The sequence below is a fragment of the Clinocottus analis genome, unplaced genomic scaffold, assembly GCF_023055335.1.
Source record: "Clinocottus analis isolate CAN_PGR_092001 unplaced genomic scaffold, fCliAna1.0.p SCAF_15, whole genome shotgun sequence".
Taxonomy (NCBI): domain Eukaryota; kingdom Metazoa; phylum Chordata; class Actinopteri; order Perciformes; family Cottidae; genus Clinocottus; species Clinocottus analis.
The window spans coordinates 15,015,296-15,029,579 of NW_027175876.1; the positions used below are offsets into that span (position 1 = coordinate 15,015,296).

General features: G+C 38.7%; 1 protein-coding gene across 1 annotated transcript in view; it reads right to left on the reverse strand.

The window, feature by feature from the left end:
• kcnk10a (potassium channel, subfamily K, member 10a) overlaps positions 1-7,792 on the reverse strand; it is a 63,708-nt gene extending 55,916 nt beyond the window's left edge. Inside the window, exons 1-2 of the mRNA XM_068577419.1 lie at positions 7,478-7,792; positions 3,943-4,328 (exon numbers count right to left, since the gene is read on the reverse strand). Of these exons, the coding sequence (XP_068433520.1) occupies positions 3,943-4,328; positions 7,478-7,532 (441 nt within the window). The 5' untranslated portion in view covers positions 7,533-7,792. The remainder of the gene's footprint in view (positions 1-3,942; positions 4,329-7,477) is intronic.
• Positions 7,793-14,284: the final 6,492 nt, after the last annotated feature.

Genomic DNA, 14,284 nt, shown 5'->3' on the forward strand with positions numbered 1-14,284 from the left:
TCTACAAGAAGGGGATGAGTCGACTCTTTCCTGAGGAAGCTTCGATCCTTCAATGTGTGCAGCAAGGTGCTGGAGTTGTTCTATCAGTCGGTTGTGGCCAGCGTCTTGCACTTCGCCATTGTCTGCTGGGGGAGCAGCATTGGAGCCGGTGACACCAACAAACTTAACAAGCTGGTTAAGAAAGCCGGCTCCATCATCGACTGCAAGCAGGAGCATTTGGAACAGGTGGTGGAGAGGAGGACACTAAAGAAACTATTGTCCATATTGGACAACTTGGACCACCCTCTCTACCAGCTCCTGCAGGGTCAGCGGAGCACTTTCTCAAAAAGACTCATCACGCTCCGCTGCCACAAGGACCGCTACAGGAAAGCATTCCTGCCCACGGCAATAAGACTCTACAATAAATCCCTCCCGTCCAGATCCGTGGACTAATTTTCACTGTACACGTATATATGTTACACTCATGTATATACATTATTATATATATGTTACATACATATATTTTGCTATTTTGCACATTTGCACTCTGTTTACATTTAATTTAATCTAACCCCCTGAATACACTGCATTTAATTTAATTTCCGTTTGCATTTAATCTCTGAATACGCCGCAGATATTTGTTATGTATATGTTTCTATACATATGTATAGATATGTATATATACATATACATATATATATATACATATACATATATATATATGTATATATACATATACATATATATATACATATATATATACACACACATATACATATATATATATATACACACACATATACATATATATATATACACACACATATGTATGTATATATATATATATATACATATATATATATATATATATATATATATACACATACATATATATATATATATATATATATATATATATATATATATATATATATATATATATATATATATATATATATATATATACATACATATATATATATATATATATATTCATTTGCTTACATATATATTTTTTTTCTTATTTTTGTTATCCCTGTTCCTGTTATTTAATTTTATTTGTATGTTTAGTTTAGTTGTTTTTAAAAAAAAAAAAGTATTTCATTTGATGTCTGTAAGTGTGGGATGCTGCTACTATGACAAAAAAATTCTCCTTGGAGATTAATAAAGTACTTTTCATTTCATGCTCATGTATTTGTAGCCTACTTTGTCATTTTGATGGTAGGCTAATATAAACACCTCTAGCATGTGTTGCCTTCATTATAAGGCTTTTAACTTTTTGCGGCCCAGACAGATTCGTTTTTTGTTTTTTTGGTCCAATATGGCTCTTTCAACATTTTGGGTTGCCAACCCCTGAACTAGAATCACAGGACTTACTGATGACCGACCCCCACAGAGGTTTATGTGCGTCTGGTGAGTGAAATGCTGATCATGTTACTGTTTTTTACATTTGCAGTCGTATTTACATATATCCCTCGCTATAACACGGTTCACCTTTCGCGGACTCGCTGTTTCGCGGATTTATTTATTTATTTATTACATTTTTTTTACAGCTACAGTATGAACGTGCAATGTGTTCTGCGCCTTAGTTGGCTAAGGGACTGTATTGTACACCCTTGTCAATCAATCTCCTCCGTGCAGTGTCTGCTGTACAGTACAGAATACGTTCGGCTAAAAAGACAGGAGCGGTGCCAGGACAAAGAGGCACGGTCATAGGACCTCATAGATTGATCATTAAAATGAAATTTGTTAAACATGTTTGGGCTTATTTTTTTTAAATCTGAGAAAGTTTGAACTTTGAGAGTGTTTAAATAAGAGTAATAAAAGTTAATGCCTGTGCAAAAAAGTGTGTGGTTAGGGATTTTACGGCCTTAAAGCTGATTACTTCGTAGATTTTGTCTATCGCGGGTTGTTTTTGGAACGTATGCCCCGCGATAAACGAGGGAGCACTATCATAAACTAGCCACATTGCTGTAGTTGCTGCTGCACCTGGGCTGCTGCTGGTGGTGTTTCTAAAATGCATTTTCAATTACGTTGACTAGAATCGTATTTTCTCTCTCATTACGCCGATGTTTGATGTATTACAAATACGTCTGTGATCAACGTATTACAAATACGTTGATTATACACATATTTTAGTTTTATTGTTTATTACAAATTTATATATACGTTTATTAATGTGTGTTTGTGTTATTGTTTTCTTGCTTTCCCGCTAGATTTAAGAATATTTGAATTTCTAAACTCTGTGGAAGAAAACAAGAGGGGCGGTGTGAAGCCGGTAACGGGGCCGGTCTGAAGACCACTTGGCCGCCAGTGTGAGGTTGATGATGTGCCAGTAACGGCCCGGGGCCGGTCAGAAAACTGCTTGCCCGAAGGTGCCAGTAACGGCCTGCGTCGCACCGGGGTCCGGGACGGTAACAGACCCCTTCCCGCCGATTCTGGGAAGGTAACAGCCCCCGTCGCGCCGGGGCCTGTCAGGTCTTCTCTAAGTCGGGTTGTCAGCTGCAGCTGACATTGACGTGAAACATATTCAAATGAGTGGAAAGAGTCACGGGACACAACATCTGGTTTTCAAAGTAGTGACTGATAGGGATGTGTTCGGAACATTTCAGACCACATCCAAACATCTTAACTGTACTGGTCATACAGAAATGTTTTAATGTGTCAAACACAAACGTACTGGTACAGAAAGTTCAGAGCTGGTAAAAAACACTCATTTCTGTAATCCTGCACTAGACTGCCAGGCACTCTCGGGGCTCTCAAGTTTTGAAGGCAGGGGGGGGGGAAGGACGGTGACGACGACAAATACGCGCCGCCGGACTTTAGCCTGGATTTTTTTTTCAGCATGAGAAATTCGATGTGTGGCGGGAGGACGTGATTTAAGACCGAAATGCGTGACTGTCACGCTCAATGCGTGACACTTGAGAGCCCTGGACTCTTCTCCTGACAGCAGAAGTTTCCTCCTGACTAAAGCTGGAGCCCTGTCCTCTAGACTCTAACTGGCTTCCCTGCCCAACCCTTAAGTGCTGGGACAGGGTGAATATGATTATTCTCCTGGTCTAGTAAAGTTGCATATGAAGTCTAGTTTTCTCTCAGAATCTGGTGGAATCCTAATCAGACTGAGATCTGGTGAAAATAAGTTATTTGTCCTCTCTCTGTGCATCACCTTTTGTACCTCACAGACACACTTAACCCCTCCTCCTTTTCTTCAAGGGTCAGTCCTAGTTCTTGCCTTTAAGGTCAACTGAGGGTTTGTTGCCTAATATGGTAACACTTGCTGATGTAGCCTATTACTCAGGAGAGCTTTTTACAATACCCATAATATAGAAACAATTATAAAACATAGCAACTTATAAAATCTATGTATTTTATATGGTCTAATCACAAACTATACTTGACATAAAGACTTAACAGTACATGAATTCATTCAATGGTTATATAGAAAAATAAAATAGTTATAAGTTTTTAATGATTACACTTTTTTACTTTCATAATTTCCTCAATCACTCAACAGTGGTTAACAGAGTTAGCAGAACTGAGGACAGGTGTTGCCTCTATTAAAGGCCTCAGTGCAGAAATACCTCAGATTAAAGAGACATTGCAGCAGCCTATGTTTTAGTCACAGCCCTATGCACCACCAGTTAGGAGGCTCGAGAGGGACCCCCAGCCAAATATGTCACAACAGCAGTATCATAGCAGCCACCGCCATTAAAATGCCCCACTTTAACTAAAGTGGGGCATTTTAATGGCTGCCTTACATCCATGAAACCACACTGAGCTTTACATACTAAATAGTATGTGCAGTTCAGTGTGGTTTCTGTCTATTTCCAGGTTGTCTGGAATGTTTAGTGTGTGTGGAGCTTGAAAGGAGACTGATTGATATAAAGCTCAGGTTTCATCAGATCGGGGGACCATAACCAGGGCTGAAGAACAGCTGTAGTATCGACCAATGGCTGTTCTTACCTTGATGAGAGCCTCAAGCTCGTCTGGAGACACACATGAGTGTCTCTGCAGGAATGCAGCCTTCTCTGCTGTGATGGTGATCTTCTGGTTGTTTTCAAAGGGCTGCTCCAGCGCCTGGAACACCAAGCCCCCTGCCACTAAGTAGGCCACCACCACCACAAACACTGCTAGCACCGTCTTCAGCTTCATCATGGTGAAGGGGGCTGAGCCGTCAACCACCGCCTCCATGCTGGCCACCATGCTGGCAGGGCGGGAGCAAACCGAGAGACGCTGCAGAGAGCAGCCCATAGGGTTCTGCATAGTGGCCACGCTGGCGTGCACCAGACTGGACTGAAGCATGCCTGGCTGCACCTTCTTGGGAGGGACCAAGTTGGTTTGGACTTCCACTGAAACAAAGGATAAATTGAAAATGTAATCTCTTGAGATGCCTCAATTGTCATCTACAATATTCCTAGGAATTATTATTGATGAAAGTTTAAGTTGGAGTAAACATATTGACTGTGTTAGTAGAAAAATAAACAAATCTTTTGGAATCATAAGGAGGGTTAAACATCTTGTCTCTGCAAACTGTCTCCTTATTTGTTTATTACAGTTTAATTCACCTTTATCTTTCAAACTGCAATGTAGTTTGGGCTAGTACTTTTCCTACTTCTGAGAAAAATGTTGGTCCTCCAGAATCAATTTGTTAGGATTGCAACACAATCAGTCTCATATCTCAGCTGCTCCTTGATTTCACAAACTACAAATTCTTACTATTTATGACATTAACATTTCTTCAACTTGCATTTTCATTTATAAGATAATCTTAGGTGAAGGAAATATTCCTGATCATTTCAAGACCTTCAAAGTAAATTCACAGATTCATTCTTACTTAACCTATCAATCTTCACATCTTCATCCTTCTAAATTACTGACTAGAAGAGGTCAATTTTCTATTAGATTTTGGGGAACCAAATTATGGAATGACTTTTCAAAGAAATGTCCTTCTATAAAATGTTTCAAACGTTGCCTAAAAGAAAGTCTAATTGCTGTTTTGTAAGAGTTTTTTTATGGGTTAGTGTTCATGTCTTTCTTATTTTAACTGTTATATCAAAATGTTTAGCTGTTTTCACTCATGGAGATTTGTAGCATTACCATTGCTTTGGAAATGAAACCGGAGCATGATCAAATTTCCCTTAACAAACACAAGCCATGCTTACTTTCACATGCACACACATGCTCACACATGCCTAGACAGACTCAATATAATGGCATAAGTGGCTATTCATGCATTTTTCATTTTATGTTTGTAGTTTTGTAAAATGTTAATATAAGATACAGAATATGTAGGTGGAGGCTTCAAATAAGGCAAGTTGGCTTTTTGTCTCTTCCTGCACTGTGATATTCATTTATGTCTGTGATTTTTATTTTGTTTGAAAAAATTAAAAAAATAAATACATGAATGTGCCAAATATTTCTCAGAACCAGATGTTCATTAATGAACAGTGGCCGATTCATTGGCAGAAACCGATTATAATATTCATATGTTAGGGTGCGGTGTAGAAAATAGGACCCAAATGCCGCTGAACCGTTCCAGGAATCTTTAAATAAAACAAAAACAAGGACCGGCAAGAGCACAAAAACCAAAAGGGCACTAAAAAACAGAATCAAGGAAGACTACAAAACGGACAGGCCAACAAAACCACCACGGGTAGACACAGTACAAACCGACAAGGAGACAGGAGACAAATGGGGTTTAAATACAAGAGGGCGGTAACGAGCAACAGGTGGACACAATGAGGGCAGCAAAGGTGCAGGGAATCCACAATCAGGAACCAGGTAGACAGACAATCCCAGACAATCACCTGAACAGGAAGTGCAGACACAGGGGACACAAGACTACAAAATAAAACAGGAACAAAAACTCAACCCATGACATCATAACTATGTTTTGAATATTATACTGATTGTGGCTCAGTAGTAGAATAGACAGCTGTGCTAATCCATGATGATGTGTCTTTGGGCAAGACACTTAACACCAAATTGGTGTAGAGACTTAGTTAGTCTTGATGGATAGTGCCGTGTTGCATGGTAGCCCCTGTTATTAAGGAATGAATGTGAATGAAATGTAGTGTTGGAGGTCAGAAGACGCAGGTACAAGTACATTCAAGGAGCAGGTCCTCTTCCAATGAGTCTTGCGCCATCATGTTTCTAGGGCAGCCCAGAAAAGACAAACTAAACACTGACTCTAGACAGAACCTTTGGTGTTTTGACATTGTATATACATGTAAATGTAGGGATGGGTACCGAAAATCACAGTATTAATAAGCAAACAATTTGGTCAAACAAAAGTAAAAAGACACCGCTGTAGTATTAAGTAAAAGTTTAATTAAAACATAAAGTTATTAATCTTAACCTTTCCCTCAGTCAAACTGATGTAACGTTACTGCGAATAAATAATACAATTAAAAACCTACTAAAAGGACATTTTGTGACTCAACAACAGTAGTATTCAGAGAATATCAACTTTCAGTTGTGAGTTTTCTTATCAAGTACAGAGAAGATTGCATATTTGAGAAAAAGGCGCAGTAGACATCTAAACGCTGATTGGCTGACCAAGACTCGTCACATGAAAGATGTCCAATTGCAAATATAACAAAATCAGCTTCTCTCCGCGACTCACTCCAATCTCAGAAATGCTATCGCGCGGCTCTTTAGCCCCAGTGCAACTCCAAAAGGAGGAAAAATACACGTCCGGCTTGATGCTGCGCCGGACATGGCATTGAAAATCCGGACTGTCCGGACGTGCTGAAATGTGCTGAGACCCAACCCTTGATTTCCCCTCAAAGTCCACTGAATGCCATGACTTGGTTAGGGACCGATATAGCTCAGCAACAGTTTTCGGAAAGGACATGACTGCACGAGCAGGAAGACCTAACTGAACTGAGACAAGACGGTGGTTTAAAAGTCATGTTCTGAATGTAAAAATGACCTGTTGCTGATGCTGTAGGAGAACGTGACACACATGCAGGAGCTCAGGGTATTTATCCAGTGGTGGATGAGGTCATGTTTCAATCAGACCATCTTCACTGCATCACATTGAAGATATTGTAGACTGACAGTGCATGTTTGGATTTTCCTGCAAAGACTAATTGTGGGCATAACAATCTTAAACAGATAATGTCTCAGCACATGCCCCCCTTGTGTTTAAAGCGCGGGGGCGCAACAGTAAATACGTAGCTGTCGTGAGCTATTCCTCCATAGTCACATTCAGCATGCAGCATCAGCCTCTATCTTACCATATTCCTCTGCAAGTCTGCAAGAGCTGCCTGATAGAAACAATCACAGTGGTTGCAGACCATCTAAAGGCTATAAAGACTGTATGAAGGGACAGTTTCACCGACTGCAGCATTTCAGTGATGAGATGATTTTTGATTCCTTTTAATCACATTCCATACAATCTAATGGGAAAATGCACATTGAATGGCAACCTTTTTCCTAAAGACTCACTGCAGTCTTTACGAAAAGCATACCATTGCTTAATTAATAGTCTAACCTGGTGGAGGGTTCATGTTTCCTGGTTTCCTGGGATTCTCAATCGGAAATTTCATCTTGATGCTCGTGGCTCTTTGTGCGGCTGTAGAGGATAAATAACCTTAATCTCTCAGGGTCCTTTGGTCAATTTTGACGACTTTAACCGAGAGAGGATGGAGGACGACAGCGAGTAAAAACACATAATCCGCGGAGTGTGCGACTGCTAGAGGCTGAAAAATTGTTGGGTTGGATGCAGCTCCTTTTCTCTTTTCACCCAAGGCGGTCTTCATGAGAGCATACTCACTGCTCGCCGCATCACAGACCTTGTGAAGTCGTTAATACCATGGGTAATCTAACGTTTACACTGTGATTTTCTGCATCTGTGATGGATTTGTGTCAGCGACTCTGCAAAGTTGGAAAGATATTCACAGATTCGGACTTCCTGGATTGCGAAACATGTTAAATCACGATCTCTGTTTACATTTTTTATTTTTTTTAAAAACGACACATCTCTGTAACTGCAGTGATGTATACAACAGGCTAACCCCTTAATTAACCTTAATTGTACAAAAACGGGCCATACTCCCAGCTAAATGAATAACACTGTGCGACTGAGACGGGTGCGCAGGGACCGTCTACAAAGTGCAATGCGGAAAATATATACTCCTAATAACTTCATTGTTATGTTTAGTGTAGCATGATCAACATCCTTTCATACATAGGCTCATACCTCTTGTACTATTAAATGTGCTTTTGAATAATTTTATTTAATTATTTAAAATATTTATTTGAAGAAATATCCAATAACTTCACTGTTATGTTTAGTGTAGCATGCCCAAAATCCTTTAATTTATCAATAGGTCTATCCCTGTTGTAATATAGCTGTCATTTGAATTAAATGTACTTTTGATTTAATCATGGTGAATTATGGTCATTTCTATCTGGTGGTATTTTTTATACAACTCCAGATACGAGGTAAGAGTTCCATCTGTCGACATTATATATATATATATATATATATATATATATATATATATATATATATATATATATATATATATATATATATTATTTAAAAGAGGGGCAAAATGTATCTTTCACTAAAAAAAAAAAGAAGAAATCCAGCCAGTGTATTCTTAAATATTTCAAAGAGTCCTGGTCCCAATTAAGGTGACATTTCAATTGTATGTATTTTGGGGACATCATCAGTATCAGCATAGAGTGCCAGCTAGTGGTGTGATCCATGTTTGCAGATGGCTTTGATGCTCTTGGTCTGTCTTATCTAGTGTGCAAGAGTCTCTTTTTTAAGTGATTAAAGCAATGGAGAAATTGGGCAGCCATGTCTTTATCCACATTCTAATAGACAGTATTGGTATCTCCAGACTTAATGTAGGCTTCAAAGTCGTTCTATTGGACATGATGTAATATGTGTAACAATTGCCTGATATCGTGGGGTTTTCCTTGTGCCTTTTCTGACATGGACTTCATCAAGAACAAACACACGATGCGAGTGATTAGAGTGATTGGTGATTAGTACTAATGTAATAGGATTGATTTATAAATGTGAAAGAGTTCTCTTTTTTAAACTGATATAAACTGATCATTTGCATAAACATGGGACAAAGTTCATGACAGTTAATGATTTCCTTAAAAATGTTAAAAGGGGTAATTTGAACCAAATGTGCTTATTCATAAAAATAAAAAAATGTCAAGAAATATATTTTCAAAAACATTTGATAACTCTGATTTTCAAATGTTGAAACAGATTAACAAAAATAAATTCATGTATATCTGTTCCCTATAATCATTATTGTGGGAAAAAATAATAACAATTATTGTGATAAATGTTTTTATCAAACAAGTATATCCCTGATACCCGTACCCTTGAAGTAGCTCTCAGTTTCAAAAAGGTTGGTGACCCCTGCTGTACAATATACATCATCCTCAGAAGCCTTGCATCAGTACAGGAACCCCCTCCAAAAAATCCAAGGAACCTCAGGGAAAACAACAGAGGATGGTGCAAATTATGTAAATGAACAACATAACTATTACAACACAGTCATTGCAAATAGATAAATGATCAATATTATTATGTATTATTATAAATGATTAATGAGAGGAGTAAGCAAAATAATGATTCAAAAAGTATGACTACTAAAAATAACAACAGCAGAGGATAGAATAATAATGATCATTATAGCATTCATGGTAGATATTTACACCCATCCATCCATTATCAGCCACTTATCCGGTATTTCCAAATACATATTTCTGTGTTGAGCTAATATTCAATTTTTACCACCACTTTGTGGACAAACAAAAGCAATACATTGTCTGAACTCTTATTTCTTGAACCTTGACTTCTAAAGAGAGGTTGGACCGGTTTGAATGTCCCAGTGCTGTTATTAGGCTCCCTCTATCAGGATGGACAGTACAATAAAGGGCATGTGTACAGAATGAACAACATAACAGAGTTATAACACATTTAATGCATATAACAGAAATTATTCATACAGTGTGAGTAGTAGGATGATGAAAAAGTTACAACTACTAAAAATAACATAAACTGTGGATATAGTAAAATAACAATGATAATACAAGCATTAATGGCATTGACAATAGTAATAGCAATTCAACCAATGACAATAATAATATCAGTATATATTGGGCAGGACTAGGGTCCAGAAAAAAACATGTTCCATGGAAACCTGTGAGGCGAGAAAACACAGATGCTCCGGGGAAGAAGAGTTACTTAGAGTTAGAGTTGTGCATTGAAGTGACAATAATTCATCTAGAAGGAGAGAGAGAAGAGGAGACAGGAGCTGAGTGAATCCTAAGATGTCCCCCAGCAGTCTACATGTATAGCAGCATGTCTAGAGGCTGGACCAGGCCAAACCTGAGCCAGCCCTAACTATAAGCGTTATCAAAGAGGAAGTCTTAAGTCTACTCTTAAAGGAGGTGACTGTGTCTGCCCCTGGACTGAAAGTGGAAGCTGGTTCCACAGAAGAGAAGCTTGATAACTGAAGGCTCCCGTCCTACTTTTCAAGACAACCACAAGTCACTCTGTAAAACCTGTTGGATGTTGCTGTCCCAAGTACAGGTTTATGACAACAATAGATTACAAAAAGGTCTTAACAAAGATATAAAGTCTTGAGAAACACACACACACACATACGTGTTGACATGTTGACATGTTTATCACTGCCTTACGCCGAGCAAGTGAGGCAGTACGAGGCCTGCTGTTTACACACACACCACAGTTAGACATCTGCATTAAACCTTTTGGAATCGATAGGGACTGATCCTCAAAGGGCAGCTCCATTAGACACTGATGTAACTTGTTGCAACCCAGTGTTACACTCTGCAACCTAATTTAGGCACTCTCTTATCAACCAGCAGCGTTTTAAAACTGACACTATTTCTACCTTTGAGAGTGGCATATTAACATTTATTCTGCAATCATAATCAATTAGTTGATTGCATATGGGAATTCCATCCATCATCTTAACCGCTTATCCTCATTAGGGTCGTGGGGCGCTGGAGCCGATCCCAGCTGTCAAGGGGCGAAGGCAGGGTACACCCTGGACAAGTCACCAGTCCATCACAGGGCAGACATATAGACAGACAACCATTCACGCTCACACCTACGGGCAATTTAGAGTCTAATTAACCTATGGAGCATGTCTTTGGACTGTTGGAGGAAGCCGGAGAACCCGGAGAGAACTCACGCTGCCACGGGGAGAACATGCAAACTCCACACAGAAGGACCTGCCAGACTAGTATCCGAACCGCGCCCCACCCGGGATCCGAACAACAGACCTCTTGCTGTGAGGCGTCAGTGCTAGCCACTACACCACCGTGCAGCCCCATATGAGAATTGTAATTGTTATTTAAATGTTCACTTAGCAACAATATAAATTACAACACAATGAATCTATATGACAATATTAATGCAGAAATTCTCATGGAAAAATCGTCATTCATAATAATAATAATAATAATAACAGCAGAATTGGATATAATAGAATGATAGCGGTCATAGTAATAGAACTATAATTAATTATAATACTAGCAACAGGTGTGAATGCATAAAATGAGAGAGAGAGAGAGAGAGAAAGAGAGAACTTTATTAGTTTAAACCTAAGCCACCCCTCATTAGCTTTTCTCCGTCTCTAACCTGCTCTTTAGGCCTAGTGCAACTCCAAAAAGGAGGACAATACGCAGCCAGCTTGATGTTGTGCTAGCCCCTTTTCCTGAGCAAATGAAGCCACATGGGGAAGAGGAGCTACACTCATGTAATTGGTTGAAAATGAGGGCGACATCTGATTGGCTACAAATCGCTCCATGTTGAAAAAAACACGCATTTACAGATCTAATTATACTGTGTGCGTTTTGAAATCGAATCGTTCTGTACGAATTGTTCTGTACGCATTTGTGAATCCTTCCATAAATCAAATATATGTGTGAATTGTTCTGTGCGCATTTGTTAATCTTATGAGCCTGAACTAAGACCATATGAAACACTCAAAAGAAGGATTTCTCTACTGTGTTTTTGCCCAGGGACACATCAGCATAGACTGCCTTTAAACCGCTGATTCTCTGATTGATGGACGACCCTGCTCTACCACCTAGCCACAGTCTCCATATAACACGAAAAGATGAGCATCCCCCTCTTCTCTTCCTGGTCTTTCTTTTAACTCTCCCGACCAGTAGCTTATACCCAGCTGAATACTGGGCTCACTTTGAGAGAAATTCAAACCTTAACAAGATACGGCCAAAACCTCAATTGCTCCCTCAACTCGGCCAATTGGGGTGAGCAAAGATCCCTACCAAAACGGAGAAATTGCTGTGGCATCATGTGAGATCGAGTGGAACTGAGAATGTCAGAGAATGCCAGAGGATTGCCAGGTGAGCTCCAGAACAGATGCGTAAATTTACACTGGCCTGCACAAAGCGGAAACTTAACATTTTCCTCTAACCTTGGCATTAATGCTAAATAAGTTATTAAGAAGCATCAGATCATGGTTAGATATCCTTTCAAAACAGAAATCAAATTTGAACTGCAAACACAAATATCTCATATATTTAATTTGGTTTGACGACATGAAAGTGAATTAGTACATGTTGTAAAGATAGTGTATATATATTTTCTCTCAAGGCTTCTTCCCCCCCTTCCCTCTCACCTCCAAATGCTTGAACAGCGCAGACAAGTGAAAGGGCAGAAGTACATATCCATCTAGCAGAGGAACATGTTGTTCTTGCCTGACTGCAGCAAACCAAGGCCAGACTTGAGATCCGCCTCCTAAAGGCCAAGCTTAGACTAGCTGGTCTCTCCACAGCAGATGAAGCAGATGATGATGATGAAGAAGAATAACTCATAAGAACTACTCATAAGCAGAACTACCCATGAGAAGAACTACTCATACGAAGAACTACTCATAAGAAGAAGTAAGAAGTAATTTGTTTTGTTAAGTATTGGACATTTGAGCCTTTTTTATCCAGTTCAATTCACTAAATCTTTGTTTGAAACCTGTTCAAAACATTTATAATGTAATGTAATGTATGTGTTTTGAGCAAAGTATGTATTTATTTATTTGTTTTTGGTCTCAGATGAGCAGACTGCCTGTTTCCAAGAAATGGACAATGGAGGGGGATGTTTATATTGTTTGTTTGCTGTTTCATTCAGTCCTATTTTCTGTCCAAATAAAGCATATTGGACTGACCCGACACTAGTCTACCCGTTTTTCTTTACATAGCTACATTGTGATAGTCCCATTTAGACCACAGGTAATAAAGATTTGTTAATCCTGAACAGTTTGAATCCAGATCAGAGTAATCCAATCCCACATTGCATAAACATATCTTATGTTTATGCTGGTTTTTCACTCCAGGTAATCCATTTGGATTACGTGACCCTGGATAGCAGAAAAAGAGATTTCCAAATCTGGATCAGTCTGATCTTTTTTAACACCAAAGCGCCCCGCACGGGGCATGAGCTTTGAGAATTTAGCAGGTCAATGTTTAAATAGTGATATGAACCACAAATAAGTTCTAATACTGGTGTTATTTTATGTCATTTTTTCAGAATGTTTTTGTAAAAAGATTTTTTTTTAAAGTTTTACTATATTTGAAACATTAGTTTAAACACCTAGCATGATCTAAAAAAGATTTTCCGACAATGCGTTTTCGAGCCGCTCAGAGTGTTTTCAACTCTACGGTGAAAGGCCTAAGCAACAACCTACAAAGTTGAAACACCCTTTTTTAGAAAGATAATGACCTAAAGAACCGGAATCTTACAATAAAACAAAGCCTTAGCCTGTTACTAAGGACTTTAGTCAAAACACTGTGTTGTTCTGTTCAGAAATGGAAAAGTTAGAAGCTTTACGCCTAAACATGCTCTGATTGGTTGAAGCCTGTATTCAAAATCTGCAGAAATCCCGCCTTAAAACGTGAGACGTGTTTGAAAAAAGATTTTAAAAAAAACAGGAAATGACCTACCCCAGCAGTTGAATCAATTGAAAACGAAATCCCGAACGAATCCCGGTTTAACTTGGACTTTTCAGGTACTAATATACATTCACTATGCTTCTACACCTTGTTAGATTCATACAGACTTGCAGAATAACATAGAAGTGTTTATTATTGAAATCCGGTTTTCTGAAGAGTAGTGATTAACAGAAACGTGAAAAGTAACTTTTGTGCGAAAAAGTGACTGCAAGTTTTTTTGAGGTTACGGGTTTTATGTAATTAAACAAACTTAACGGTATTTTTTTTTCTGTTTGGATAGATCTATTCCAACAAGTCTTTACTGTATTTCAGTAATTTAAAT